Source organism: Neolamprologus multifasciatus, chromosome 16 (assembly GCF_963576455.1).
Source record: "Neolamprologus multifasciatus chromosome 16, fNeoMul1.2, whole genome shotgun sequence".
Classification (NCBI taxonomy): Eukaryota; Metazoa; Chordata; class Actinopteri; order Cichliformes; family Cichlidae; genus Neolamprologus; species Neolamprologus multifasciatus.
In genome coordinates, this window is record NC_140454.1 from 11,154,558 (window position 1) to 11,182,399 (window position 27,842).

At 39.3% G+C, this 27,842-nt stretch overlaps 1 protein-coding gene across 1 annotated transcript in view; it reads right to left on the minus strand.

The window, feature by feature from the left end:
• The window catches only part of kcnh3 (potassium voltage-gated channel, subfamily H (eag-related), member 3), a 182,437-nt gene that overhangs the window by 61,986 nt on the left and 92,609 nt on the right, over nt 1-27,842 (minus strand). Inside the window, exon 2 of the mRNA XM_085136252.1 lies at nt 767-1,000. Coding sequence (XP_084992378.1) covers nt 767-1,000 — 234 coding nt within the window. The remainder of the gene's footprint in view (nt 1-766; nt 1,001-27,842) is intronic.

Below are 27,842 nucleotides of genomic sequence, written 5' to 3' on the forward strand. Positions count from 1 at the left end.
CTTTGATACAGTGGATTATAACATTTTAATTTCCCGTTTAGAGCAGTTGGTGGGTGTTAGGATTGGTTTAGATCCTATTTGGCAGAGCGAACTTTCTCTGTGAAACTTGGTGAGTTTGTATCCTCTGCTGCTGCTTCTCTTCAATGTGGGGTCCCACAGGGTTCAGTTTTAGGCCCCCTTCTTTTCTCCCTATACCTGCGACCCTTTGGCTCTATTTTTAGGAAACATGGGATTTCTTGCCACTGTTATGCTAATGACTCCCAGATTTATTTCCCTCTTAAAAAGATAAATGGCCTCTCAGTAGACCCTCTGCTCAGATGCCTGGATGGCTTTGAACTTTTCAAAGCCAACTTGGTTCGCTGGCACAGAAAGCTGAAGTGGGGGTGGGTTTCAAAGCAGCTTGCAGTGAAAGCACACATTCTAGGAAGATTAAAACTTAAACAGCATGCACATGTGAGATTTACAATTTAGAAGGGTATCGCCAGCGCCACGGCAGCTGACCTGACAGGAGTCTGTTGACTTGGTTTTAGAATGGAAAGAAAATATCATTCTGAATGTTTTATTTACCACCACTCCATTTTTTCTTAAATATCTTCTTTTAAAAACAGCCAATTTGTTTTTTAACCTCAGCAACTGTAAGTTTGTAGTCACCTTTACATCATTGTTGAATCGCAGGTGAGTAAATATTCATTTTCCTCCGTAAGTAGTATTAAATCCACAAACGTATACACACACACACACACACAGATTTTTCATGTGGGGTCACCTTCCTTCTTGTAGAAGACCAGCTCAGTCTTGAACTCCCTCCTTTCATCCAGGGCTCCTTGGATCTGGGCCGTTGACCGGTCACTCGTTTCTGGGCCGTACAGGAAGTGACACGCGCAGCTCTTCTGCATGAGTTCGGCACGGGCGTAACCAGTGAGCTCACAGAAACCATCAGAGCAGTAAACGATGGGGTAGAGTGACTGCACCTGGGCGTTTCCCAGAACAAAGTTGCTGTCTGTAAAGAGAGAGAAGAGAAAGCAGAGAGCAATCACTATGACTGTGTCATGAAGACAGTTGGCAGAGCTAGTGTTCATACATACAGCCCCCAAAAGGATGTTTTTATATCCATTAAGCCTAAAATCGATGTAGTAGACCGCTAGTGTTTGTGATAAAAAATACATAAACTCAGCCACCAGAAAACAACAAAAGCTTGTCAGACTAGCTGTGACTCCGACTGTAGCCTTGGAGCAAAAAAACTATGACTGTGCAATCAGTGTTGGGCTCCTGAAGGGTTGGGCTGGTAAACAACAGGCTAATTTATACTGCCAATCATCACATTGGTTAACCTGGTGTAAAAGTAGGCCACATGTTCCACTTTCTTACAGCTATAAAACCCAAAGCCTCTGGATGGCAGGAGGAGGGCGACCCGTCTCATTCAATTCTGTTGCCTTTGAGAAGCGTCTAACACCATACTCTTTTGAGAGTGAAGATGGCAACGAAAGTAACTAAAAGTAGGATGGAGCTACTGAGCGGTAAGGTAGAATACCAAGAATAAATGAAAGTGAATGCAGTTTACTAGAAACCACACACAGAGCACAGGTGATCAATGAGTTCAACAAGAAATCCAGTCGTTCTGATATTTCTGATGTTTACCTTCTAGATTCAAAGGGAAAAAAGGACATTTATGGAGAAAATAAGATCACGTTGTATATTAAAAAAATATCTAAAAAAATTGAATCTCTATTGTATACTTGTTTAAGCTAAATACAGCACCCATATATACACATTTATCATATTTTACTTTAAGTCTTTGTGGACTTAAAGTAAAATATGAAAATGTGTGTTAATGGGACAGGCTCCACCCCAACATGCCACACCAAATTCCTGCTCACAACCCTGAGTTGGATAAGCAGTTAAGAAAATGGATGGAACTATTTTATTTTTATTTTTAAATTAATTTTATTTATTTATAAATTAATGTAAAATCACTGTAAATGTAATAAAACCTAATTTTCTTGTTTTTTAAATGTATCTGTCTGTACACATGCATATTTAGATTGTTAAAATACATTCACAAATGTAATCATAATTTCACAAATATTTGTCCGTTATTTGAAAGATTGAACTGTTAAATTCAAATGTAATGCTATGGAAAAATATATAAAATGAGTCTTATAAACTTTTGTTACATCAAATAATTAGTGTTATTATTGTTATTTAGGGCGAGTTGGCAGTTGGCTTTGTAATCAGAAGGTTGCCGGTTCGAGCCCCGGCTTGGACATTCTTGGTCGTTGTGTCCTTGGGCAAGACTCTTCACCTACCACCTACTGGTGATGACCAGAGTGGAATTGAAAAGCACCTTGAGGGTCTCAAAAAGCACTATATGAATGCAATCCATTATTATTTAAACCAACTGTTAACTGTATATTTCTGTACATTTAAGTACAATTCAATGACCAATTCAATATGAATATTAAAATGGCAAATGCATTGTCGGTCATACATTTCAATAGTAGAAGCCTGTATAAAAGTTTTTCTAAAATTACAGAATGTTTAAGTAAGTTAAAAAAGTTTAATATAATTGCAATATCAGAAACATGGCTCGATAATGAGAAAATTAGTGAAATGGGACTGGAAGGATACGAATTATTTACAATGAACAGGGTGAATAAAAAAGGAGGCGGTGTTGCCTTATATGTAGATAAAGTTTTGAAATGTAGTCTGATTGAATGTATGTCAAGCACCATAGATAACGTATTGGAATGTGTCACTATTGAAATCCATGTTGAAAAAGCTAACAATATAATTATAAGTTGCATCTATAGGACACCAGGTTCATGCCTTGAGACATTCAATGAAAAACTTGCTGCTATGTTTAGCAACCTAAATGATAAAAAAGTGCAAATAATTTGTGGTGATTTTAATATAGATTTGCTAAACCCAAATGGACATCAGAAAACAACAGATTTCATAAATACAATGTATAGTAACTCCCTTTTCCCTGTAATTATAAAACCAAGTAGAATAACAATTGATACAGCTACATTGATAGATAATATATTCACAAATAAAACTGACCATGAAATAGTAGGTGGACTTCTTATAACTGATATAAGCGATCATCTTCCTGTTTTTGCAATTTTTCAAAATTATTTTGGGATTAAAACTAAACAAAAGAATCAAATATTTGATATGATACGACTTAGAACAACAAGAGCCATTGCTGCCCTCCAGGTGGACTTAAAGGAACACAATTGGAATGAGGTTTTTGCAAATAAAGATTCAAATAGTGCATATGATGCATTCTTATCAACTGTAATTTCACTATATGAAAAACATTGTCCTTTAATGAAAATCACTAGAAAGCATCACAGATCAAATAAGCCATGGATCACAAAGGGGATAGAAGATGCATGTAAAAAGAAAAATAATCTATATAAGAGATTCATAAAACAGAGGACAAAAGATGCTGAAATAAAGTACAAGTTATATAAAAATAGATTAGTAAATATTATAAGAACAAGTAAGAAAGAATATTACCACAAATTATTGGAGCAAAGTAGAAGTAACACACAAGAAACATGGAGGATATTAAATAGTATAATCAAAAAGGGCTCAAAAAATAAGAATTATCCAGATTATTTTAAAAAAGATAAAGATATTGTGCTTGATAAAACTAAAGACATTGCAAATGAATTTAATGATTTCTTTGTAAATGTTGGCTTTAATTTAGCAAAAGAAATTCCAGAGTCAAGAAATAATAACGACCTAAATAAACATATTACTCAGAATGTGTCCTCCATGTTTATTGGTGCTGTAACTCATAGAGAAATAATTAACATTGTGAAGACATTTAAAAATAAAAAGTCCACTGACTGTTTTGGTATTGACATGATATTAGTTAAAAGTATTATAGAATATATAGTGCAACCTTTCGCATACATTTGTAATCTGTCCTTTCAAACTGGTGTATTTCCCTCACAAATGAAAATAGCAAAAGTTATTCCAATCCATAAAAACGGAGAGAGAAGTCAGTTTACCAATTATAGGCCAATATCACTGCTCCCACAGTTCTCAAAAATTTTAGAAAAGTTATTTGTTAATAGACTTGATAAATATATTGAGAAGCATAATCTCCTAAGTGATAACCAATATGGCTTTAGAGTGAAAAGGTCCACTTCGATGGCAGTGATGGAACTTGTAGAAGGGATATCTAATGCTATAGATAATAAGGAATATACTGTTGGTGTTTTTATAGACTTAAAAAAGGCGTTTGATACGATTGATCATTCTATATTAATGAATAAACTAGAGAGATATGGCATAAGAGGGTTAGCATACAAGTGGATGAAAAGTTACCTGGATGACAGATATCAATATGTCGAATTCAATAATGTAAAATCTAAGCAGTTGAAGGTAACTTGTGGTGTTCCTCAGGGCTCTGTGCTGGGCCCTAAATTATTTATATTATACATAAATGACATATGTAGCATTTCCAAACTGTTAAAATGTGTATTGTTTGCTGATGATACCACTCTGTATTGCTCAGGTAAAAACCTAGAACAGCTTCTGACTACAGCGGAAAAGGAGTTAAATATATTAAAAAACTGGTTTGATGTAAATAAGTTATCATTAAATATAAAGAAAACAAAATTGATTATTTTTGGCACTAGACAAATGAAAAATGTATCTAAAATCAGGGTTAATGGAATTGAAATTGAAAGAGTGTACGAAAATAAATTTCTTGGAGTGATAATTGATGATAAGCTGAGTTGGAAGTCTCATATAAACCATGTGAAAACAAAAATGTCAAAAACCATTGCTATTCTCTATAAAACAAAGCATGTCCTGAACAAAAAATCATTATACACACTCTATTGTACTCTGTTGCTTCCATATATGACTTACTGTCTGGAGATATGGGGTAATGCATATAAAACGAACACTCTTCCTATTTTCAAGTTGCAAAAAAGAGCTATAAGAATTATAAACCAATCAAACTATATAGAACCAACTAACATTTTGTTTATTAATCTGAATACCCTGAAATTTTATGATTTAGTTGAATATAAAATGGCACAGATAATGTATAAAGCACAAAATAACTTGCTTTGCCCCAGTACTCAGAAGCTGTTCAAAGTCAGAGAGAGTCAATATGACTTAAGGGGAACAGATTTCTTTAAAAAAAACAAGATAAGGACAAATATAAAGCAGAGATGTGTTTCTGTTAGAGGAGTTAACCTGTGGAATAGTTATGACAGTGATTTAAAAAGGTGTAGTTCATTTTCCTTGTTTAAAAATATGTTTAAAAATAGAGTATTAGAAAAATATATATATCAAGAATGAAAAGAGCAAAAAAAAACAAAAACAAAAAACAAAAAAACCTCTTGATTCTTTTGCTTTGATGTAGTTACTTACTAAGGTGGAAAGTTTTTTGTTTTTTTGTTTTTTTCTTGTTTGTTTGTTTGTTTGTTTTGTTTTTGCTTTGTTTGCCTTCTCTCACCCCAACCGGTCGCAGCAGATGGCCGCCCCTCCCTGAGCCTGGTTCTGCCGGAGGTTTCTTCCTGTTAAAAGGGAGTTTTTCCTTCCCACTGTCGCCAAAGTGCTTGCTCATAGGGGGTCATATGATTGTTGGGCTTTTCTCTGTATCTATGAAGCGCCTTGAGGCGACATTTGTTGTGATTTGGCGCTATATAAATGAAATTGAATTGAATTGAATTTTATTATTTGCTTCGAGCCCTGTGTACAGGAGCTGCATGCTAAAAGATCTTTTGTTAAAAGGGTTGGCGTAATAAGCAAATGCTTCAGCCAATACCTTTTGATTAGCCTTGTCTCATGCTTTCTTGCTTTGTGGTAAATCTTTGTTCTGTCTTCACTGAGATATTTGAATGCTAATCAATAAAAACATATCACTTCAAGTATTATTATTCATATGGCCGCATTCATTGACCTTGTTTATAGGTAATTTCATTGTTTAATCACATTAAAATGTTCCTAATTTAATGTTTAAAAGCACTTTAAAAAGGCAAAATCCCATGTAAAATTAGGGCAACAAACTGTATTATCATTACTGAAAACAATAATAATAATAATAATGGATTGGATTTATATAGCGCTTTTTAAGGCACCCAAAGCGCTTTACAATTCCACTATTCATTCACTCTCACATTCACACACTGGTGGAGGCAATCTACAGTTGTAGCCACAGCTGCCCTGGGGCAGACTGACAGAAGCAAAAATAACTGTATTTTCATGAGAAAGTTATTTTCTGGTATTATTTTGGCGCCCCAGCTGCTGGAATATTACTGTTTTTTTAAGATTTATTTTTTTACGGTGTAAGATAGAGCCAAAAATAATACATACAGAGAAAAACCCAACAATCATATGACCCCCTATGAGCAAGCACTTTGGCGACAGTGGGAAGGAAAAACTCCCTTTTAACAGGAAGAAACCTCCAGCAGAACCAGGCTCAGGGAGGGGCGGGGCCATCTGCTGCGACCGGTTGGGGAGAGAGAAGGAACTATAACTCCTTGTTACAATTACTCCTAAGTTTACCCCTTTTACAGATCTAAAGCTTTAAATTTTTTAAATATTTGCACTACTTTTGTTCTAATGCATCTCTTTAATTAAAAACAAGATCAGAATAAGTGTCATACTGTCGCTGTGCTGTGGAGATCAACTACAACATAAAATGTAATGAACTGAATGTGCATGTTCAAATACGTTCATTACTGCATAATTTCTACTTCTGGTGATTGAAGGATTTTGGATTTTAACTGACAATTTTATTTTAGCTTGGTCTTACTCTTTTTGAGGTTTTCGTATTTCTTCCACAGCTACACTTCTAAAGATAACACTTAAAAAGACATAAAACTTTAAAGACATTTTCAGCTTTGGTAGATAAAAGCACAGCAAACACCAAAATATATCCAGTACCTGCGGGATAAATCCAAAAACTACCCAATATCAAACATTAAACACTCAAAAAGTAAGAACTCCTGCCATATTTGCAGGCATTCTGCAATCCTCAAAAGACTCCACAGGGCTTGTTTCTATCAGTTATTTCAAATGATGCACATGAAAGCAGCATCACTGTGAGAAAGGAGAAACAGAGCTGGAAGCAAGGCTGCTGTCCTCCAGAATGAGGAACCCTCGCAGATCAGAAACCAGATTTGATGGGGTGAAGTAAACAATGTCAAGAGTCGTCACAAAACCTCATCAGTTTTCATTAATCTAAGCCGTCAATAGCATGCCTGCACATGCACTGCACAATCTGCTGTTCAAGATACAAGCACAGCTACACTCTGGCTGCTGATTGGTGATCAGCTGCAGATAGACGTGTTTGTGTGCGCGCATGTGTGAACGCCAAGTGGAAAATTTTGCTACTGCTTATTCGGTTAATGGTTCCTGTCATGTAGCTAAGCAAACACTGTAAAATGCACTATTTATTACTTTGTGCTCAGTTATTCTCATGGATCCATCAGTTCTGGTGGCCCGAGGGACCCTTCCCATATTAAATATTTTATGGTGTAATAATGAGATGTGTTTGTGTGTGCCTGTTTGGCTTTCAGCTCAATTGAGAGACAGATTAAAAGGAAATGCTGAGTCAAGGAACTGATCAAAGGGGCAGTTATCAGTCGTGACCTTTCAGAGAGGTCATGACTGATAACTGGACTAGTATATAGTGCTTTTCTACTCTGACTACCGGTCTCGCTCACTCAATCACACACGCAGTTTTTTCTATATCTAAGCACTTTGTCCAACAGCCGTGCCCATGTTCACACACCAGTGGATGCATCTAGGTTTCAATATCTTACCTAAGGAAACTTTGAGATGCAGACTGGAGGAGCTGGGGAATCAACCCTTTGACCTCCCGGTTCATAGACAACCCGCTGCAGCTCCTGAGCCACAGCTACCATTGAAGAATTTTATTTTATTTTTTAAAACTCAAATGGACCTTTGAAAAAGCAATCCTGTCATATCTGTACTAGTGAAATTCCCTCTACTTGGGGCTAAGCCAAAAGGCCATCTTCTGCCTCTAGCAAGTTCAAACCTTGAGTACCAGACTTTTAAATTCACAAAGAGAAGCGAGCATCATTCCCATCTGTGTTACACTACACCTACTACCTGTTAGGTAGAAAACTGGTTTGAAACTTTAATAATTTTTAAAAACGACAGAGTAGATTTACTCCCACCTCTTGAACTGACATCAAGATGAACTCCCCTAATTGTTTCCAGAGGTTAAAGTTGGCCAGGACAGGAATGGGGCACCTGTTCTGGCCAACATGTGTAATTAGAGTAATTAGATCAATAATTAACAGCATTTAATAGATGATAATATAAAGCAAGCTCATTATTTGTTTGCAGCCGTGCATTTCTTCTGCCACTAAGATTCTCACTCAATAGTTCAGGAATGATTGTCACAGTTTTCTCCTGCACACTTCACACATCTTTGTTTTTTCCATCACAAACCTGTGATTCATGCTGCAAATCGACATTAGCAAACTTCAGCATGCACACGGCAGCTAAGTGGCGGTTAATTTAAAATGCAGCAACAATCATATGACCCCCTATGAGCAAGACTGTTCTACTTTGTGAAAGTGTCTGATAAGGGGATGAAACCAACATATGTGCTAGTGTAGCAGTTATGTTCTTGCATTAGAAACTGCAGGTATGCTGGGATGACACCAATGTCCTTTAATCTGACAAATCTACAACATGTCAGAAGGCACAGAGGGTATTTTCATACATAGAAGTGTACCTCTTTTGATGTACGTCGGGTGGTAAATTTAAAAACACTGCTATAGCATATTATATCCATAAACAGTGCTTATCTGCATTTCTGCAATTACACACTACTGATTTCAGCCATAAATATGCCATGCATGTGAATACTATCATTATTGTGTTTGTCCAATGTTCTGCACAATCTGTACACTCTAATATCTCTAATATAACTGAGGGTCAAACCAAAATCTGTAGGTGTCTCTAGTGAAATGCAGCCTTCGACCCAGAATCAGCCTTAGGCACCACCTAAACATGATAACTGACAGCCACGACTGGACCTTAATGTGGGCTTGTAAGTCTGCAATCTCTTCAACTTGTCAGCAAAATGATCCATTTCTTTCTCTGGGCAAAAGCTGACGGGCTACCTGCACAAAATCATAAACGTCAAGCTGTTGAACCCTGTCCCTGGTGAGCAGCACAGAACCAGAACAGCCATCTGCCACGGACTGTTTTTCCCTGTTACTTTTCAAAGTTTATCAGTACATTTAAGTCAAATCAGTTAATGAAACTTTTACTTGGAGAAAACTGACAAGAGCGCAAAAAAACAACTAGATTCTCGACAGGCTTCATGCTATTGGAGCTGGTATGGACCAAACAGCATCATATAAGGAATAAGGAAGGACTGAACAATAAGATAAGAGGATTTTGTAGTTATGAAAGTAAATATGTAGATGGTTCATCCAATCAAGTATTTTAAGCACCTGCCATCTTCTCTTAGAGTAGAAAAACATTATATAAGTACCAGTCCATTGTACTTATACTACAATGTGTAACAAAGAAGCCTAAAAGACATTTTTGATACAAAGATATCTAAAGTTACAAGATTACAGTGGGAATTTCTCACCTGATACCATGACAAAGCGTGTAAATAGACACGTCCATCCACCACGTACACGTTATGCGTTTCCTCTCCAAAACATGAAATGCACACGCACATGCAGAGGGAGATATTTTATTTTAAACCAAAATGAAAATAATCACGGGAAAGCGTTTAAACCGACATTATTAACACATTTACATGTATACACATATCAGATGTCTAGCTTAATCAATTCTGACAGTTAAGTTTTTTTGTTCACTACCGACTCCGTGGCTTTAAATATATTATCTCCCCCTGCTGGTAATGCAATTTCTGCATGAGTGTCCACTTCGTATTTTGGAGAGGCAAAGTGTCAAATGGACACGGTAGACCGGCATGTCTATTCCACGTTTTGGGTTTGAATTTTAACTAAAATAACAGCCTTGGATTCTCACAGTCAAAACAACGGTAAAGTCTGAATCTTGGACAGAATGTGTTCAGTGTAGAGGATATAATGTATTTTATTTATATATTCTCAGTATGAGTATCTGATGGAATTAAAAATTCATCCTACAGCGATAGCTTCATGCTTTAGGGTGGATATGGCACTGAGGGATTCAAGGCTTTGAGAAACTACTTCTCCGGCACATCAAGACCATGACCCAGTCAGTCTGGACCCCCACCAGTGTGAAATTCCTGCAAACAGAGGAAGCCATCTCTACTGCCCACAGCTTAGCCATCACATATCCTTAAAACAATAAAACCTACATCAGGAAAATACACATTTATTCAGCATTTAGCACAACTGAACCTACTTGGCGAGCTCAGAACTCTGGGCTTGAGTATAATACTCTTACTTGATACTGGACTTTTTCATCAACAAACCATTGGCAGTCAAACCTCACTTTGTAGGCAGAGTTTGCTGATAACACCTCAGTAACTACAACAACACAATGATATTACCCACATCGCCGGGACAGGACTCAGTTATTTCACTATTTGCAGAAAGGTGCAGATAGACAACCTTTGACTCAGACAGCAGTACTAAGCTGGAAACAGGCTGCGACACACTCCATTACTTAGCTTCCTGTGAATCAGCATTACACTGGATGTCTTGTGGATTTTACACAATGACAACACAAAAAGCAAAAAGAACCTCTGAATTTAGGCAAACATGTCAGCACTGGGAAACTCAGCAGACCTCCAGGTCATGCAACTTCTTTTTAAGTTTGAAGAATTTTGCACAGAATAATAAACGTAAGACTGTTACCAGAGTTATTTTTCTAAAATAGACAAACTGTAGAATTTTACAATAAATTATGCGATTTCAACACAAAATAAAAAACTAAACTACTGAATTTGTTAAGTGAACTGTTCTGCAGGAAGTCCTAGTCATCTGTAAGCTATGTATATGACTAACCCTCTATGTCTGATCAGCCCGAGGTTAAAAAGTTCCCTACTATGTGTTATGACTGCTAATTCTACAGTAATCCCCTCTTTATACAAAATGTGTACTTCTAATTTGTCCTTGTTCATTGTTATTCATTATATGCACTCTAATAATATCAGCAGTGCTTAAACAACTGTTAAAGGAAAGGAAAGTTGAGGCCTGCTATACCCACAATGTCTGCTATACCCACAATGCAACTTGCACAGCGGGCTACATTGTTCTAGTAGAAGCTAAGTAGCCTCAGGATGTTAGCCTCAAGCAAAGACAACGAGCAGGCCCACCATGTCTCTTAAGCACCCTCCTTAACCCCAGCATTTTTAACCTCCAACCCCCTCAACAGACTCAAGGTACTATGAGATATAGACTCAATCAACTTACTGTAGACTCAATTCAAGCTATGTTTCTTAAAGAAACTAAAGAAAACCCAATATGCTGAGAGCACTGTTCCTAAAAACGTCCCAGCAGTTCACAGAAAAAAGTCCAGTGAAACTGCTGTTACAAACTATATCGTATAAAACAGGCTGCAACTTCAGTGTAATTTCCCATCAACTACCTTTTAATTCTTCTGAATTATGGTGTAAATTTCCTGAAATAAGATATTTTTTAAGTAATGAGTAGGGATGGGTACTGGTATCCAGTGCCATGATGGCACCGGTTCTGACATAAATGGTAGTAACCAGACCGAAAAGTAGCGCACATTTCGGTGCTTTATTTTTCCTGAGCTGTGATACACTTTAGATTCCAGCCAATCATTTTACGTTTCCGAGGATAGTAGGCGGGTCCAGGTACGACGTTCTTTTAAAGGAGAGCTACAGATTAAAAATGCCCAAGGCGAAGCGGTCAAAGTCTGGCTGTACTTCACAGCAAAAGATGCAAACTCAGCAGCCTACAACAAGTGCTTTAAGCTGATTCTGTGATACTGTCAAAGGAGGTAACACATCGAATCCGATGAAACACCTGGCGACGCATAGCGTTTTGTTAAAAGCCGAGAAATGCACTGTATTTGATAGCTTGCTGCGAGACCTCACACCGTGCACATCTACTGCAGGTGTGGTGCCTGTTATCGGACCCGGAGTTAGCAACATCCCCCAAAAACCCGAAGAGGAGAGTCCTGGCCCCTAGCCCTGCCAGTGTAGCAGAAATGATGAGGATGATGATGGCAGCAGCAGCTGTTCTTCTCTGTGTGAGTAGCTTAATGTTGTTCTTGTGTAATTTACGTTGAGTAGACTAACCACGTTATTACATTAATGCATGTGAGGTGAACTAGCAAACACCTTTGTAGTTACATGCGGCTGTCTTCTTGTTTGATGGCAGATACTCCCTTCACCCTGGCCAAAAAGGCTAAAATGACCAAAGAAAAAGTGGAAAACAGTTAAACATGAGAGGTTTTTGGACAAAGTTTGTGTTTTTTCCATTGTTTAAGCACTGCTTCCAGCCAAGAGTGATACCATATATGCCCTATAGCTGCAGAAAAGGCTAACATTGTTATCTTTTTACAAAAAAAAACAGCTGAACATGAGAGGTTTTTGGACCAATTTTGTGTTCTCCATTCTTTAAGCACCGGTTCGAGCACCGTTTAAGCACCGGCACCGTTTCAAAAGTACCGGTTTGGCACCGGTATCGGATAAAACCTAAACGATACCCATCCCTAGTAATGAGTATCTTTGTAGTATTTTAAAAGAAATGAAACACAAAGTATACTACAAAGAAAAACACAAATTGCTTCTATCCTTTTTCATTGTAAGTATTATAAAGTATCCCAACACCCCGAACAGAAAAATTACATGATAAATACTGCAAAACTACACCAAAGGGTATTTTGACATGCTGCCCTTGTCAGTTATGAAGCCCCATCTTTAAAGACCTTCGGATCACTTTATTGTAGTCCAAACTTTGTAATTACTTCCTTATTTAGTTTTCCTCTCATCTTCTCTCCTCCTGTGCAGCATGTCAGTGCTCATCTCTGCACTCCTCTCATACTGTTCATCACTACATTTACACTTCTGTACTGTCCTGTCAGCCTGACATCTATTTCAGTGCTGATCTCAGGACCTCCTTTTCAAAAACTCACAAAGAGGACAAAAACAGGCATTAACAACCACTGATGTAGAATTACAATGTGCAGCCAGCGACAAATAAATCTACCTCACAACTTCCCCGAATCAAGTAGAGTGTCTCAAGATATGACAGCGTAATCTTTCTCTGAGAAAAGATCACACAAAACTGTCTCTTTTGGTTGCACAGATAGTTCCTGTTTGAACTGTCAGGGTAAATGATAAGGAGAGTATTCTTTCAGCTGTTGCTCTTGTTCTTTTATTCCCTTGCTGTCTGCTACCTACTCAGCTCTTGGTAAATCCATGGCCTTGAAACTCCTCGTGTTAAAGAGAGAGGACTGATGAGCTACCTGTCTGGAGAGTTTTCTCCAAATAAAACACCAAACTTTCACCCTCAGATTTGGAGTTGAGTCAGCCTCGACTCCCAATGCCCCACTAGCTACACAAAATACGGCCTGAGCAGTGTAGTAAACAACAAACAAACCAAACCACAAACTTAAGTTTCTCCTTTGTATCTGTGTTGCATTAGGCTACACGGGATTACATTTTCCTGCAAAAAGCAAGTGTGCAACACAGAGTTTAAAAAATATATATCCAGCAATGTTAAGGAAACAGTAAATCCATGTACATATACAACTTTGTAGATGTGACTGTTCAAAGATCAAAATGCTTTAGGGTCAGTAGTGGGTGTAATGCATCCCAAAGTAACAAATTACAGTAATTACATTACTTTTTTCTGTAAAGGAGTAATGCAATTTAATGCCAAAACCAGTACTGACTAATAGTTATAAATCAATACTTACATAATAGGAAGCATCTGAAGAGGCATTTAGAAAACAATCTCATCACATCGTCAGGATGATGATGCCAAATGCAGACTCACAGTAATGATAAACAAAATAGTATGCAACAGTGGACCATAGCAGTACAACTCAACAACAAACAGAAACAAACTAAGGCTATGAATGCATACATACTGTAGTTGTACAGGGAAAGTGAAGACAGCTGTGGGGAACACACCGTAAGACTAAACGAGGACTACCAAAATAAAGCGCTGTTGTATTCTGCTTTTCTATAACATTCACACACTTTCACCGTGCAGTTGATGCTTCAGAGAGCACCTAGGGGTCAGTGCCTCGCTCAATGAGTGTCCAGGGATCAAACCACCAACCTTCCAATTAGTAGATGACCTGCTCAGCAGAGAACTATAATTAGAAGACCATAATAGGAAATACCAACTCGATCATGGATAAGGCAAAACCAGCAACTCAAAATTTAAGGATATACAAGAAACTGCAAGCTCATTTTAGATTCAAACACCTGGAGATAGCAGTAACCAAACTAAGAGTCAAATTAAATATAATTAATGACAAACAGAACTTTAGAGTCAAAGACACATGACGTTGGGTCAATAAGAGCCATAACACAGATGTGCCTGCAGATAATAAAAGCTGTGAAGAACAGATTGAACAGATTGAACAGCCAAGACGAACTGCAATAATTACAGTCAGGTGACTATTTGAACCAAAACTTTGAGTCCCCTTCACAGTTACTTCAGCTCAATAACTAAATAACTAAATAACTAAATATCATATATAACCAATAACTAAATATCTGTGGGAGATTTTGGACCAACACAGGGAAAAAGTAATTTTTTTTGGAACGACATGTTCCATCCTTCCAATGGCGTTCCAGAGACCTGCAGAATCAATGTTAAGCAGTATTGAAGCTGTTTTCATAGCAGATCATGGCCCACCACCTTACTAAGACACTGACAATATACTGTACAGTATGTTATGTGAGTGGCTGCTATGTCCTTGCAATCGTCTGAGCATTCATAATCACACCTCCCTGCTGTGGCCTCTTACACTGAGCTGCTAGCACTGATTTGAAAGGCACTGTCTACAGATGCCGAGGATGCTTGGCTCAAAAGATCCTGTATTTTTACAGTTTTTTCTGAATGTTTAAACCCTAACTGTGATTCTTATAGCACAATTTCTAAAACTATTAATACTCATAGCAAAACCACTCACTGAGTTTGCAAAACTAAAAGCACAAACACTGCTTTGCACTCAGTTTGCCATTTTGTAACACACACTTTGCAAACCTGTAGCTACAATCCACTGCACAGCACTCTTTTTGCAGAACTGTAAACACAACTCACTGCTTTACACTCAATTTCCAAATGATCAACGCACTCCTAGCAAAACTATACATGTTTAAGGCCATTATTTACACTATTTTGCCAACTGTCTGGCACACTGTCACATGTGAAAACCTTTTTAGATAATTAGTACACTTTGCAATCAGCCCAGGCACTATAATACAGGTAAGCTCTGTGTGTGGAGTACAATGGAGGGAGCAGGAAGAGTGAGAAGTAGAGGAGGCCGAGGAAGAGGACGTGGAGGTGAAGAAGTAGGATGAAGAGGATGACAAGGACAAGGAGGAGCAAGAGGAGGACGAGGAGGGGGGAGAGGAAGGGTAAGAAGAGTAAGAAATAGAATTGCTGATGACATCAGAGCTACAATAGTGGACCATGTAATCAACCGTGGAATGACCCTGAGGGAAGCTGGCCAACGGGTTCAGCCTAACTTGAGCCGCTACACTGTAGCAAGCATCATAAGGACATTTTGAAATGAGAATCGGTTAGTACAGTCACTTTGCACTAAGATTTGTAGCACTGCCATATGCCAATGAGAAACACAACAATACCATAGATGTAAAAATACTGAAATTGTTACTTTACAGAATTGCTAGACGACCAGATGCTGGGGCAGAGGAAGCATGTTCACTGCAGACCAAGAAACCGATATAGTCAATATGGTGATTGCAAATAATCCTATACTTGGAAAAAAACACTTGTGTTTGTCTTGATGTGAGGGAATAAACACCAGTACTTGAAGTTTGGATCCTTCTATGCCTACGGATCTATGACAAAAGTATGAGCTCAAACTGACATAGCCTACCTTGTGCACAGAGAAAGCAAAAGCCAGATGTGTTTTTTATTCATACCATCAGTGTGTAGTAGCATTGTGTGCTTATTAATATGATGGCTTGGTTGGATACACAAATACCATTTTTACAAAAGTGTGGAGAGTTAAGCAAGGGTTATTTGCTTTTACAAGAAAACTACAATGTTTTGCTGATTGGGTGAAGAGTTTTCTTATTTGTGTGTAGAGTTTTACAAAAATAGCCAATAGTTACAAAAAATGTGCTCAAGCCATCAGAAAAAACTGTAATATATTACTCTACTGTCAATTGCAGTAACTGAGAAACTATGTGAGACCTGAGATCACCTGGCCAACATTGTCACATAAGGCACTGCACTGTCTATATTTTTATGTGTGTTTAAAGGAGCATCAAAAACATGAGCACATGTAACTAGTTTGACGTAAAAAAAAAAAAAAAAAGTCCACTGGAAATGGCAAAAAAACCCTTTTCCTTTGCATCAACTGGACTGGCAAGGGATCTATCTGTCAACCACTGTGTTGTCAGAAAGTGCACAGAGTGGCAAAATCAAATTACTTCAATACAGTACTTCAATTAATGATGTATGTATCAGTGTTTAGTTTTTATTTCAATTACATGTCTGTAATTGTAAATGTAAACATTATGAATTTGCAATAAAATGAAGCATCCAGAAACTGCAGACTTGGTATAAAACCTTCAAATGGTGCAAACACCTTTTTCAGGTATTATTTGCAGCCAATGTCCAGACTATGAAAATGCTTTGGTGACACAGCCCCTATTGAGGAACTTCTATTTGTATTTTTGTATTCTTTGAAACATAAATCCAAACCAAAGAGGTTGTGTGTGTGTGTGTAGAATAAGACAACAGGATATAAATGTCCTCCTTGGCTGCCTTGCTGTTGCTGTCCTGTTTTGTTCATGATTTTAAATAAGGGATGTTAATTATGTACTTCACCTAACAAGGAAGGATCCTGTTGAAGAGCTGAAACTAAACTTTGACTGGATATTGATAATCAACTGTCCCTTATATGAGGGACTATAAGTCAACCATAATTATGATTAGCATAAAAATGCAAACAAAAGTAAAGCAATGATTAACATTAGAGTAACAAATGATTCCCACCAACAGCACAGCTGCATCTGTGTAGCTGATGCTCAGACTACCACTGAGCATCACTCTTTATATGTAGTGGTGCTGAATAAATATTTAAATGGATTGTTTTCAATTTCAACCAGAGAGCAGCTATAACTCTGTTTAACTGCCCTTCAAGCAAATGAAGGTTTAATTTGGCTTCATTTAGAATGTGGTGATACAGACTGAATGTCCCAGGAGTGCATTTCCAGAGGTGACCTCTCACAACACTGTGAATAAGACCAATACTATGAAATCCAATAATGGATCATGTAGTGAAATTTAGGCATTGTGTACTCCATGTAGATCAGGCAGAGACAGGCCTGCAACTGACCAAAGTTCAGTTTAAATGGACCAGTGTGGAGCATGTGGACTGCCACTGCACATTAAACAGGTGGTGTGATGGTGTGATGCAGACCTTGCCAGGAGCACTGGTGAACTGGAGCGCTCATTCTAGCACTCCACCCCTAACAAAAGATACAAAAGATATCTTGGTTATGTGCTGTAATCTCACAAACGCACACACACGAACACACTCCCTTTAATGCCTTTATCATCCTTCTCATGTTAGTCTCATTATACCATTGTCCTGTACTTCTACCCTCTTTGTTTTCCTGCTGCTATGAATTGCGCTACAGGAGAGCTGTCTGGTTCATATTCATCAGGATGGGTATGAGAATGGAACGTGAAGGTGTGAACGGCTCTGTCCTTAAATTCTCCCCGTGCACGTGACTCTTTTGCTAATATACAGGCAATATAAGTTACATTCATACATTAACATGTTCTCTTCACGTACACTGTTCATATGTGAGATTGAAGGAGGTCACAAATACATTTGCACGACCAACATTAGCATTTTCTTTTATTTGATATGAATGTGAGTGCTGAAGTTTCTTAGGCATGTGCATTGAAAGCACTGTGCTTACATGCTAGTTATAGGCAGCTTGGTAATCAGGATCCCTTCAAAGTGCCTTTGAAGGGATCCTGGGCTACAGCTTTGAAAGGCAGACATAGTGGGGGTTGTTTGTGTGTGTCCTGTGATGCCCTTAACTGAGGGGAGCATTATATAACTCTAGGGCACCTTCATTTACAGGTGCAACAGATTAAGGAGAAATAATGATGAGCATCTTTGCTACCCAGAAGAGGGCTTATTGGCAAGGTAAAACCATTTTAAAGAACCTTTTTTGAGTGGTTCTTTAAAGAACCATTTTAAATGTTTCAAAATAAAATGTATCATAAATTGAATTTGAGTAGGATAAAATAAATCCAAGCACATAGACATATATTAATGGTTTATTGTCATTTTATAGTATACCAAAAGACAAAAAGGCATTTTAACCCTCAGCACAACATCACTACATGTCACATATTAGTCATTTAAACAGTAATAATTAAATATTTTTACTACACTATAAATAAATAGATATAAATACTATATCTATAGATAACACAACAATTAATACATATATTGTTTAATTAATAAAACATCAGAAAGTGATAAAAAACACATTAGAAATTGCAATAGCTTCATAACAGACCAATAAATTAACACACTTTCACCAGGAGATGTTTGCATGTTCAGTTTCATGTTAGACTCATGGTCCTTTGTTAGTCCAGTTTAGGACAATGAAAGAGTGTTATCATTATCATTATCATTATCATTATAATATCAGGCATTATCATTCTGTTACCTGTTGGCCAGGAGGGCAATCCTACTGAGGGGACGCTGCCCCTCCCACTCACAAACAGTGGTTATATGACCTCATGGCGTGTCTAAAACTGGAAAAAATAAGACACTCACTCCAGTACTCTACTGGGAAATTTCAAAGCATGTGGGTTCCCTTCCTTGATGCATTTCAAAATCTATAAGAATTTTTCAGCAAACTCTCTTATGTCAGGTGTGGAAATATAGTGTACAGGTCTAGGGGAGTGACCTGGGTGGGAATGAATGGGATTATTTTGCAGGGATTATGTTACTTTGGGATATATCATACATATGTTTATATTTCTCTTTCTCTCTTCTCTTTACTTCCCTTTTTTCTTTTTCCCCCTTTTATTTCACAGCTGAAGATATTCAGATTTCTGAACTCATTTCACAGCCTAAATGTGCTACTTACAGATCATCTGTAACCCTTTTCTTTTCTTTCTGTTTATATGTTTTTCTCGTTTGGCTCTCAGCGAAGGCGGTCGCACTTTTTCTCCTCTCCTCTCCCTTATCTTCCCTGCTTAGCTCCTCATGTCCTTGTCTTGTCTCGTGTTTTTATTACTTTTCCCTGGAACAAAGAAGAATTAAGAAAGCGGAACCGGCTGTTCAAACCCCCACAAGGCTGCCCGCTGGGATTGGAATGATGGGAGAGGCGTGAGTTTCTCAAAATGGGCTCATTGAGTCAGCACGGATAAGCTCTTGGAGAGGCTACGGCTGCTGTGAATACTCAGAATAAGATCTCTGACTGCAGACTGGATACATCTCGGAAGGGCTAGCTCGGAATAACATCTCTGGGCGCAGATTGGATGACATCTCGGGGAGGCACACTGCCGTGAGTTCTCAGAAATCGGCTCCTTGAGCACAAGAAATGACAACATCACAGAACGCAAGTATGGAGAAGCTCGCGGCTCTCCAACGGAAGATTGAGAGACCAGTGTTGGACTGTAGAACTGCTTTGAAATTCATATGAGCTGTTCGCACTAAAGTAAAAAGCACTATCACTTCATGCGGATACCCCTTTGGCGCCAGCGGCGGTCTCGAGGCTGGAGCCGAAAAACAACACCCTGATAATGACTGTGTTTAGTCTGTTCCTTCCCATTCCATGCAAGGCCACCTGGGTTGGCTGGAAGACTGTTTACTTAGCCTGGCAGGGCGAAGGTGTCATGGTCCCCGTGTCTGCCCGGCCAGCTCCACAAGGCCACATGTGTTTTGTGTACATTCTCCCCTGCCAGGGCGGAGCTCACTGCAGGCTCCCGCCCTTGGCACACACCTGCATCTCGTCAGGCTCTGATTACGGGTTGGACTCTTAAGGCCGGGATGCAGACAGCCTCACCGCTGGATGATTATGCTAAACACGTTAGTGAACCTCTGCCTCGAACCTTTAAAGCTTTGTAGACTTGCTGCGATCTCCGTGTAACTTTATTTTCTCCTGTGCACAATTTTTCCCAGGACCTGTGACTAACCTGTTATTTCTACTGCTGTAAAGAAGAAGAGCCAGCGTGTTTGTGACTCCAATCCCGGACCTCCCTTTCGGACCTAGGACCCCCGTTCCCCTCACTGTATATATCTGCACCTGGTGGTGGTGTAAATAAACGTTGCTTTCTCCTGAACTCTGCTCTGCGCCTGAGTCCTACTACACCGCATGACAGAAGGACACTGTCTCAGCTGAACTATGGACACACACACACACACACACTTACACTGATAAGCACACACTCATCCCCCTCCCTTTCCAAACGCCTTCGATGCTTGTTTCCTGCGGGGGAACACGACGGGTCTGTGTGCCGCGCTGGAATGGTAGCGCTGTGCAGGGCGGCTGCTGTGTTCGCTTCGTATTACTCCTCACCCCCCACCCAATCCTGTGGCTTGTCATGTCTTTCACAAAGTTGTGCTGTGGACATTTATGTGCTTTTTTGTGCAGAGGAGGTTTTTTTTGTTTCCTGTTCTCGTGCTGTCCTACCATGGAAGCACAGCATGAGTATAGGTCTCTTTTTTTCCTCTTGTACTTTCCCGATGTTGTGTACATTTCAATGTTTTCTTCTGTAACGCTACCGATCTCCGACTTGTATCCCCATGTAATGTCTGTGTTATGTGTGTAAGATCGGGGAGGCGGGGGGGGTCCCATTTCACTGCAGGGCAACCTGCATGTGGCGAATAAAGCTTTGATTGATTGATTGATATGTATAATATGTATGTTTATATTTATATGTATATAAGGAAAACCTCTTAATAAAAAGACATTGTTTAAAAAACTTTCAGGTCTTTAAAAACGTTATGCCTTTATAAGACCGACCATCACAAATCCCCTGGTCATTTCTATCTGAATACATACTTTTATTTGAAATATTAGGGGGCTTTAAAATCAAATAGATTTTGTTGGATGAAAAAGTACAAGAAGATAAAGTCTGAATGATAAAACCAACTCTGAATCAATCCATCATCTGCTCCACTGCAGATTCAACCAGCCATGTGATAGGTAACCACTTATCAACGCTTTGCCATCTGTTGCTGTCTGTGTGCATGTGTGTGTGTGCGTATGTGTTGTGAGGGGTGTGGTTATGGCACCTGTCATCAAGTGTAAATGCACTAGTTCATGCCCAGCTGGACTCTTTGGCCTCTTTAGGGCTCACGGTTCACTGCTCTGGTTCATTGTTGATGCCACTTACAGTGCTGCATTTAATGTTTAATTTAATGCCCATGTTTTAGACCGTGTCTGCAGCTCGCTATGAACTTGCACATATAGGGACCTCTGTATTTTTTGGCTGATGCTTTGCATTAACTATTAAGATTTTGTGCTTCCTGTCTGCACTATCCATGGACGTCTTCACCTTTCTGCTCTCCTTCCTTTCTGGAAAATGTAAAATAATACTATTATAATTAATAACTATCTACTGCATTACCAAAAAAAACCTATTTGCTATTAGCTGACTTTGAAAAGTGGTAGAGGAATTTTTCAAACCAGCAATAAACCACTCTGCTTCACTACAAAAATTTGGTATTAAATCCTTTAGTACACAATCAAGGAAATGATGCAAAGGGCGCAACAGCTCCAACCTGTCTGGTCTAACAGAACAGGCAAGTTGACTACTTGCATGCTTAGCCAGCACGTTCAGATGAGCAACTATGAGAAATCATTAGTTGATTGAATGCCGTACATTTAACCAGCTGCTTTGCCACTTTTACAGAAGGCAAGCCAATTATCAAAAATGGCCTGTATTTATATAGCGCTTTACTAGTTCCTAAGGACCCCAAAGCGCTTTACACAACCTGTCATCCACCCATTCACACACACAGGTGATGGCTGCTACATTGTAGCCACAGCCACCCTGAGGCGCACTGACAGAGGCCAAGCTGCCGGACACTGGCGCCACCGGGCCCTCTGACCACCACCAGTAGGCAACGGGTGAAGTGTCTTGCCCGAGGACACAATGACCAAGGCTGTCCAAGCCGGGGCTCGAACCGACAACCTTCCGATTACAAGGCGAACTCCCAACTCTTGAGCCACGATTGCCCATCAAAGTTGAGCTCATTTAAATAATTTATATTCCGTTTAATGTCCAGCATCATATTCTGTATATCAGACGTTTATAAATGCTGTAATACTGAAAAAAAAGTTCATAAGTTCAGAAACATATATATTATGTTAAAAAAGTAAATTAAAATATATATTAAAAAAAATCAGCTGAATTTGAGAAACTTTAAGAGTTTCTCAAATTCAGCGGTGTAACAGTCTTGAGAAAATCCTTATTTCTTTATATTTTGCTAGTCAGACTTTGGACAAATTTGAACTCACATTAAACACCAAAGTGTTTTTGCTTGAATTATTTTGGTCTGTTTTATAGCTGATTTTTACCTGACATTACCCATTTTACTAGAATTACCCCATGATACAGACAAACAGAGGCTGTTATATAAGAGTAAGCATTAACATGCTACAAAGAAGAACCTGAACAATAAAACCTCCAAAGGAACCACGTGTGTTGCAGTTCGTGCTGCAGGTGATTCGTCTTAAGATGCTCTTAGCCTCGTACACTTGTACAAGTGGGAAGGAGGTACTAATTTATCTCTAAAGAGCATCTTAAGCTGCTGTGCTTTTGTAACCCTAATAAGCTGTAGAGCTTTCAATAAGGTGTTTTTTCCCCATCATTTTAGTTGTAAAACATTTTTATTGGGGCCACAATTTAAGAATTCATTAAACTGCAATAATCGTCATGGGTAAAGAAGCACACATACATACTGTCCATACAGCGAACACACACTACATCAAGACATGGTCCAATTTGGCTCTGAGTCAAAAGCCCACTACCCTGTACCTTGGGTGACTGTGTGACAGGGGCAGAAATAGCAACTAAGTATGTTGCTGCTCATGGCAGTCTCCCTCTGGCACAGTGCACTGTGTGTGTGTGTGTGTGTGTGTGTGTGTGTGTGTGTGTGATTCTCCAGCATGAATCAGAAAGTCTGACAGTCTTTAAAATCAATCATGTAAACTGGTGTTGGTTTGCCAAATTTCCTATTTGGTACTGATGCTCCTGGGCTCGGGTTTCCTGTTTAGATGTCACTGTTTATTTAGTAATGCTTGTTTCCTGTTTTACTTTTATATTTTTTCTCTTGTGTACAGTCATAAGTTGTATTTCCTGTTCATTTCCTTTTTTGTGACTGTCTGCCTTCGTTGTTTTCACCTGCGGTTGATTCTCTGCATCTGTGTTTTCGCTGTCTCTATGCTCCCACAGTATACTGTATATGGTCCTGACTCTCTCTCTTTGATCTTGGTCAGATCCTGCTGTTGAATCTCTGGTTGAGTTCCTTGTGTTGTCTTTGCATTTTTTCTTTATATTCCCCTCTTTTATTTTTATGTGCTTGGACTTTTGAGCTACCTCCACCTCCTGCATCTGGGTCCTGTCATCATGTTAAGTTAAGTTCAAAAGAACAAAACGGCACAAAAGAGTTTGAAAACTCATTCTGTAGTACATTAGTCTGAACCAAGGGTGGGGGACCAGTGGTCCCCAACTTTTTTGGCACCATGGAGCGGTTTAATGTCAGACAATATATTCATGGACCGGCCTTTAAGGTGTCGCGGATAAATACAACAAAATAAAATGATACGACCAAGACCAAAAACTGTGGTATTATGTAAATTTAAAGGGACTGTAACATCTAGTCCTTTTAACTGAATAAGAACTCTGGAGTGATCCAGAGACCGCTGCGAAAGGGCAGTTGACAATCAGGGAAAGACCAGATGACAGCTTGGAAAGACAGCTGACAGGAGGGAATAACCCACACCACGTGGCTGGTGTGGGTTAACGCCTCAGGCCCTAGCACTTTTTAGCGAACCTGGGTGCACCCATTATTGCTACAGAAATCTCAAATGAGAAGATACCTCTAGGAACTGCGAGAGCAGGGGCAGAAGAAGACCCTTTCTGGACGGATTTAATGGCAACGAACCACTGAACGGTACCAACGATAAATAGATCAACCAGCATTGCTAATAATGGACCATCAATGATGGTAGGAAAGAAGCTGCAGAACTGCATTTGTGGCTTGTCAAAACTAACAACTGGGCCTTAAAATCCACCAAGGCGGGAAGAAGTGCCTCAGCGAGCTAAGAAAGGGGCCTCGCATTGACACATACTTTTTAAGAAGTAAGTCAAATCAGTCGACTGAAGTCCAGAGGCAGGAGAATCCCCACAGTCCTCAGGGTATCAGCACCCCGTTCGAAGTTCATTGTCGTACAGACTCCCCCATAGTCTCCAGATCGGAACTAAGAAACTACGCTATGCCAACTTGGCAGCTGAGGCAGAGGACAGAGGCTGGAAGATCAAGGTGCGCCCAGTGGAAGTGGGGTGCAGGGGCTTTGTTGCCAACACAACAGCAAAACTGCTTAGAGAGATTGGGATCAGAGGACAGGCGCAACGGCAGGTTATAAGAGAACTAGCTAACACTGCTGAGAGGACAAGTCACCGGCTATGGTTAAAAAGGGCTGACATCACTTGGGCAGTTAAGGCAATCAGCTAACCACAAGAGAAAAGAAATATTCCCCTCTTCTTCCCTTTTCTGGGAGGCAGTGGGGAGGTAGAGCATACCTTCCGGCTCTCCTCTCTGCTCTCTCCAATCTTGTCCCTTTTGTCTTACTTCTCTCTATCACCTTTTCTATCCCTTTGAAGAAGTTAGGCTCCATAAATGCTAAAGAGGTAAGTATTATTTCTCAGTTGCAGTAGATAGAAATAGGAAACTGTAGGAAACCAAAACAGAAGAAAGAAGAAGAGAAATAACAATTTAACATAAACCAGTGACACGCTCCAGGGCCTGATCAACCCTGGCAGGGCCTCCTTGGGTGAGGGTGTCTAGTGATAATGGCCGAAACACCTGATGAATCCAAGGTCCACTACTGATGATGTGTCCCTAATTTAAAATGATAATCTAGATCCATCTCTAATCCCTAAACCTAACCAAGGAAGGAAAATGGCAGATTAGCCTGGGTAAAAGACCGAAAGTTGAGGCACACAACAATGTGTGCTGCTGGCAAAGTTTTTGGGCTGCCTTTCCTCGTAACAGCCATCCCTCAAGAGTCTCTCCATCTAAAGCAATGCATTATCAGGGACTGTAACATCTAGTCCTTTTAACTGAATAATAATAAACGCAAATTCATTGTGTAACTGTGTGATTTTATTAGCAGCGTCCCCCTGAAATGCACCAACAACATTGACAGTAACATCCTCCTCTCTGCCTCTTAATGCTCTCTGGTCGCTATGCTAATGCGTAAATATTTCTTTCACAATAAGACACACAAATACAATATGGGAAAAGACCCAGGGAAACCGAATTAACGATAAAAACTCTGAAAACCTCAACTCTTGTGGCCCGGTACCAAATGACTCATGGACCGGTACTGGTGTCCTGCAGGTTTTAGATGTGTCCTTGATCCAACACAGCTGATTTAAATGGCTAAATGACCTCCTCAATATGTCTTGAAGTTCTCCAGAGGCCTGGTAATGAACTAATCATTTGATTCAGGTGTGTCTACCCAGGGTGAGATCTAAAACCTGCAGGACACCAGCCCTTGAACCTGGAATTTCCCACCCCTGGTCTAAACTTAAGGTTTAAATGCTACAAGCAGCTGCTTTGCGGTCTATAATGATAACAAGTAAACTCATCCTCTGTGGCGAGTAGTCAGTGATGTGGAGACAATTCTCTGTAAATTTTTCATGTTTCGCCATTTTTTACTTCTATCACATAACTTTACTAAAACCTAATAAACGGCTTGTTAAAAATTAAGACAGTTGCAACATTTTGAATTTAAGGGCCTCACTAAAGGTACTACAGTGATAGTAATAAATGAGATAAAGGTGACATCATTTGCCAGAATGGACAAATGATGTCACTGTGGCTACATCCATCTTTCATAAACAGCAGTCAATAAGCATGTAATTGGAAAGATTAGAACTTCCACCCATCCTTTCATCCATTCATCCATCTATTACTTACTCACTTGTCCAGCAAGGGGCACGGTGGAGCTGTGTTGCTGCAGCAACACTGAGAATTACGTTTTGTCCTAGTAAAAAAAAATTCACGCATTTTTTAAGGAGGCTTTGTAACATCTTCAAACTGTGACTAACATTGTTGACAAAGAATTGCACTTATTTGCACCTTTCTGGCATTAAATGTCTGCAGACTAGTTGTATTTATAGAGTAGTTTTTTATATCACTGCTAAGAAATGCATCAGCTGTGCTAGAGTCTGTTAAAAACACATTCAAACTTTAGATATGTGTATATTCCTCAAGGGTACTGCACATTGGAGGGCTCTGCAGTGTAAATGACTGAGCAAAGAAATGTGAAACGACCCACCTCTGTGACAGCTGACAAACTGCGTGCGTGTGTGCGCGCACGTGTGTCTGTCTGCCGGCAGCTCTGTGGCCCAAAGATACTATGCAATGTTGCCAGGCGACAGGTACCAATTGTGTAGCGTTTCCGTGGAGACATTAGGGAGGGTGGGGCTTTGATGAGAAGAACACAGTGTTTTCTGCCTTGCCTACACATGCACAAATGCACACAAATGCGCACACACACACAAACACACATAAAACTATGGATTTTATTAGCAGCAAAGGAATTGAATGCTTGCAGATAAAACTGCTCACATAACTGACAACATAAGCAATGGAAGCTAGCACACATGACAACACATAAACAGTGAAAGTGACATTAAGTCTGTGGGTTCATAATCATTGACGGAGAGAACATCATCAAGACTACTGTCAGGATGAGTAAGTACAACCCAGTGTTGACCTGCAATAGAACTCTTCTGCTATTCAGAGGTAACATCAGTTATTATCTATGTGGGGATTCAGAAAAACTTAAGGAATTACCCCATCAACATGTAATGTTTGGCTAATTATTATTTTAACTTTAATTAGTCTTATCATATGAATTTCACTAGGTGTCCTTTCCTACATGTAGCACTTAACATCAGGTCTAATACATAGATACCACAAAAAGTACTCATAAGGTGACACCTTATGAGTACTAGTTCTGGCAGAAACAGGCTCAGAGAGGGACAGCCACCTGCCACGACCGGGTGAGGGGAGGGAGACAGGACAAAAGACACACTGTGGAATAGAGCCCGAGACAACAAGAGCCTGAAACTGAAGGCTCTGCCTCCCATTATACTTTGAAATATCCGAGGAACCACAAAGCAGCCAATGGTCTGAGAGCAAAGTGCTCTACAGGAGCGAAACTGTACTATGAGGTCTTTTAGATAAGACTTCATAGATAAGACCTGATCATTTTAAACTGTGTATGTGAGGAGAAAGATTTTAATTTCAATTCTGGATTTAACAGGTAGCCAATGAAGAGAAGCCAATATATGAAAAATATGTTCCCTCTTTCTAGTTACTGTATACACAGAATTTTTGAAATTAGACAGCCACTCTAAGGAAACAGTTTGCCAGTGAACTGGATAAAT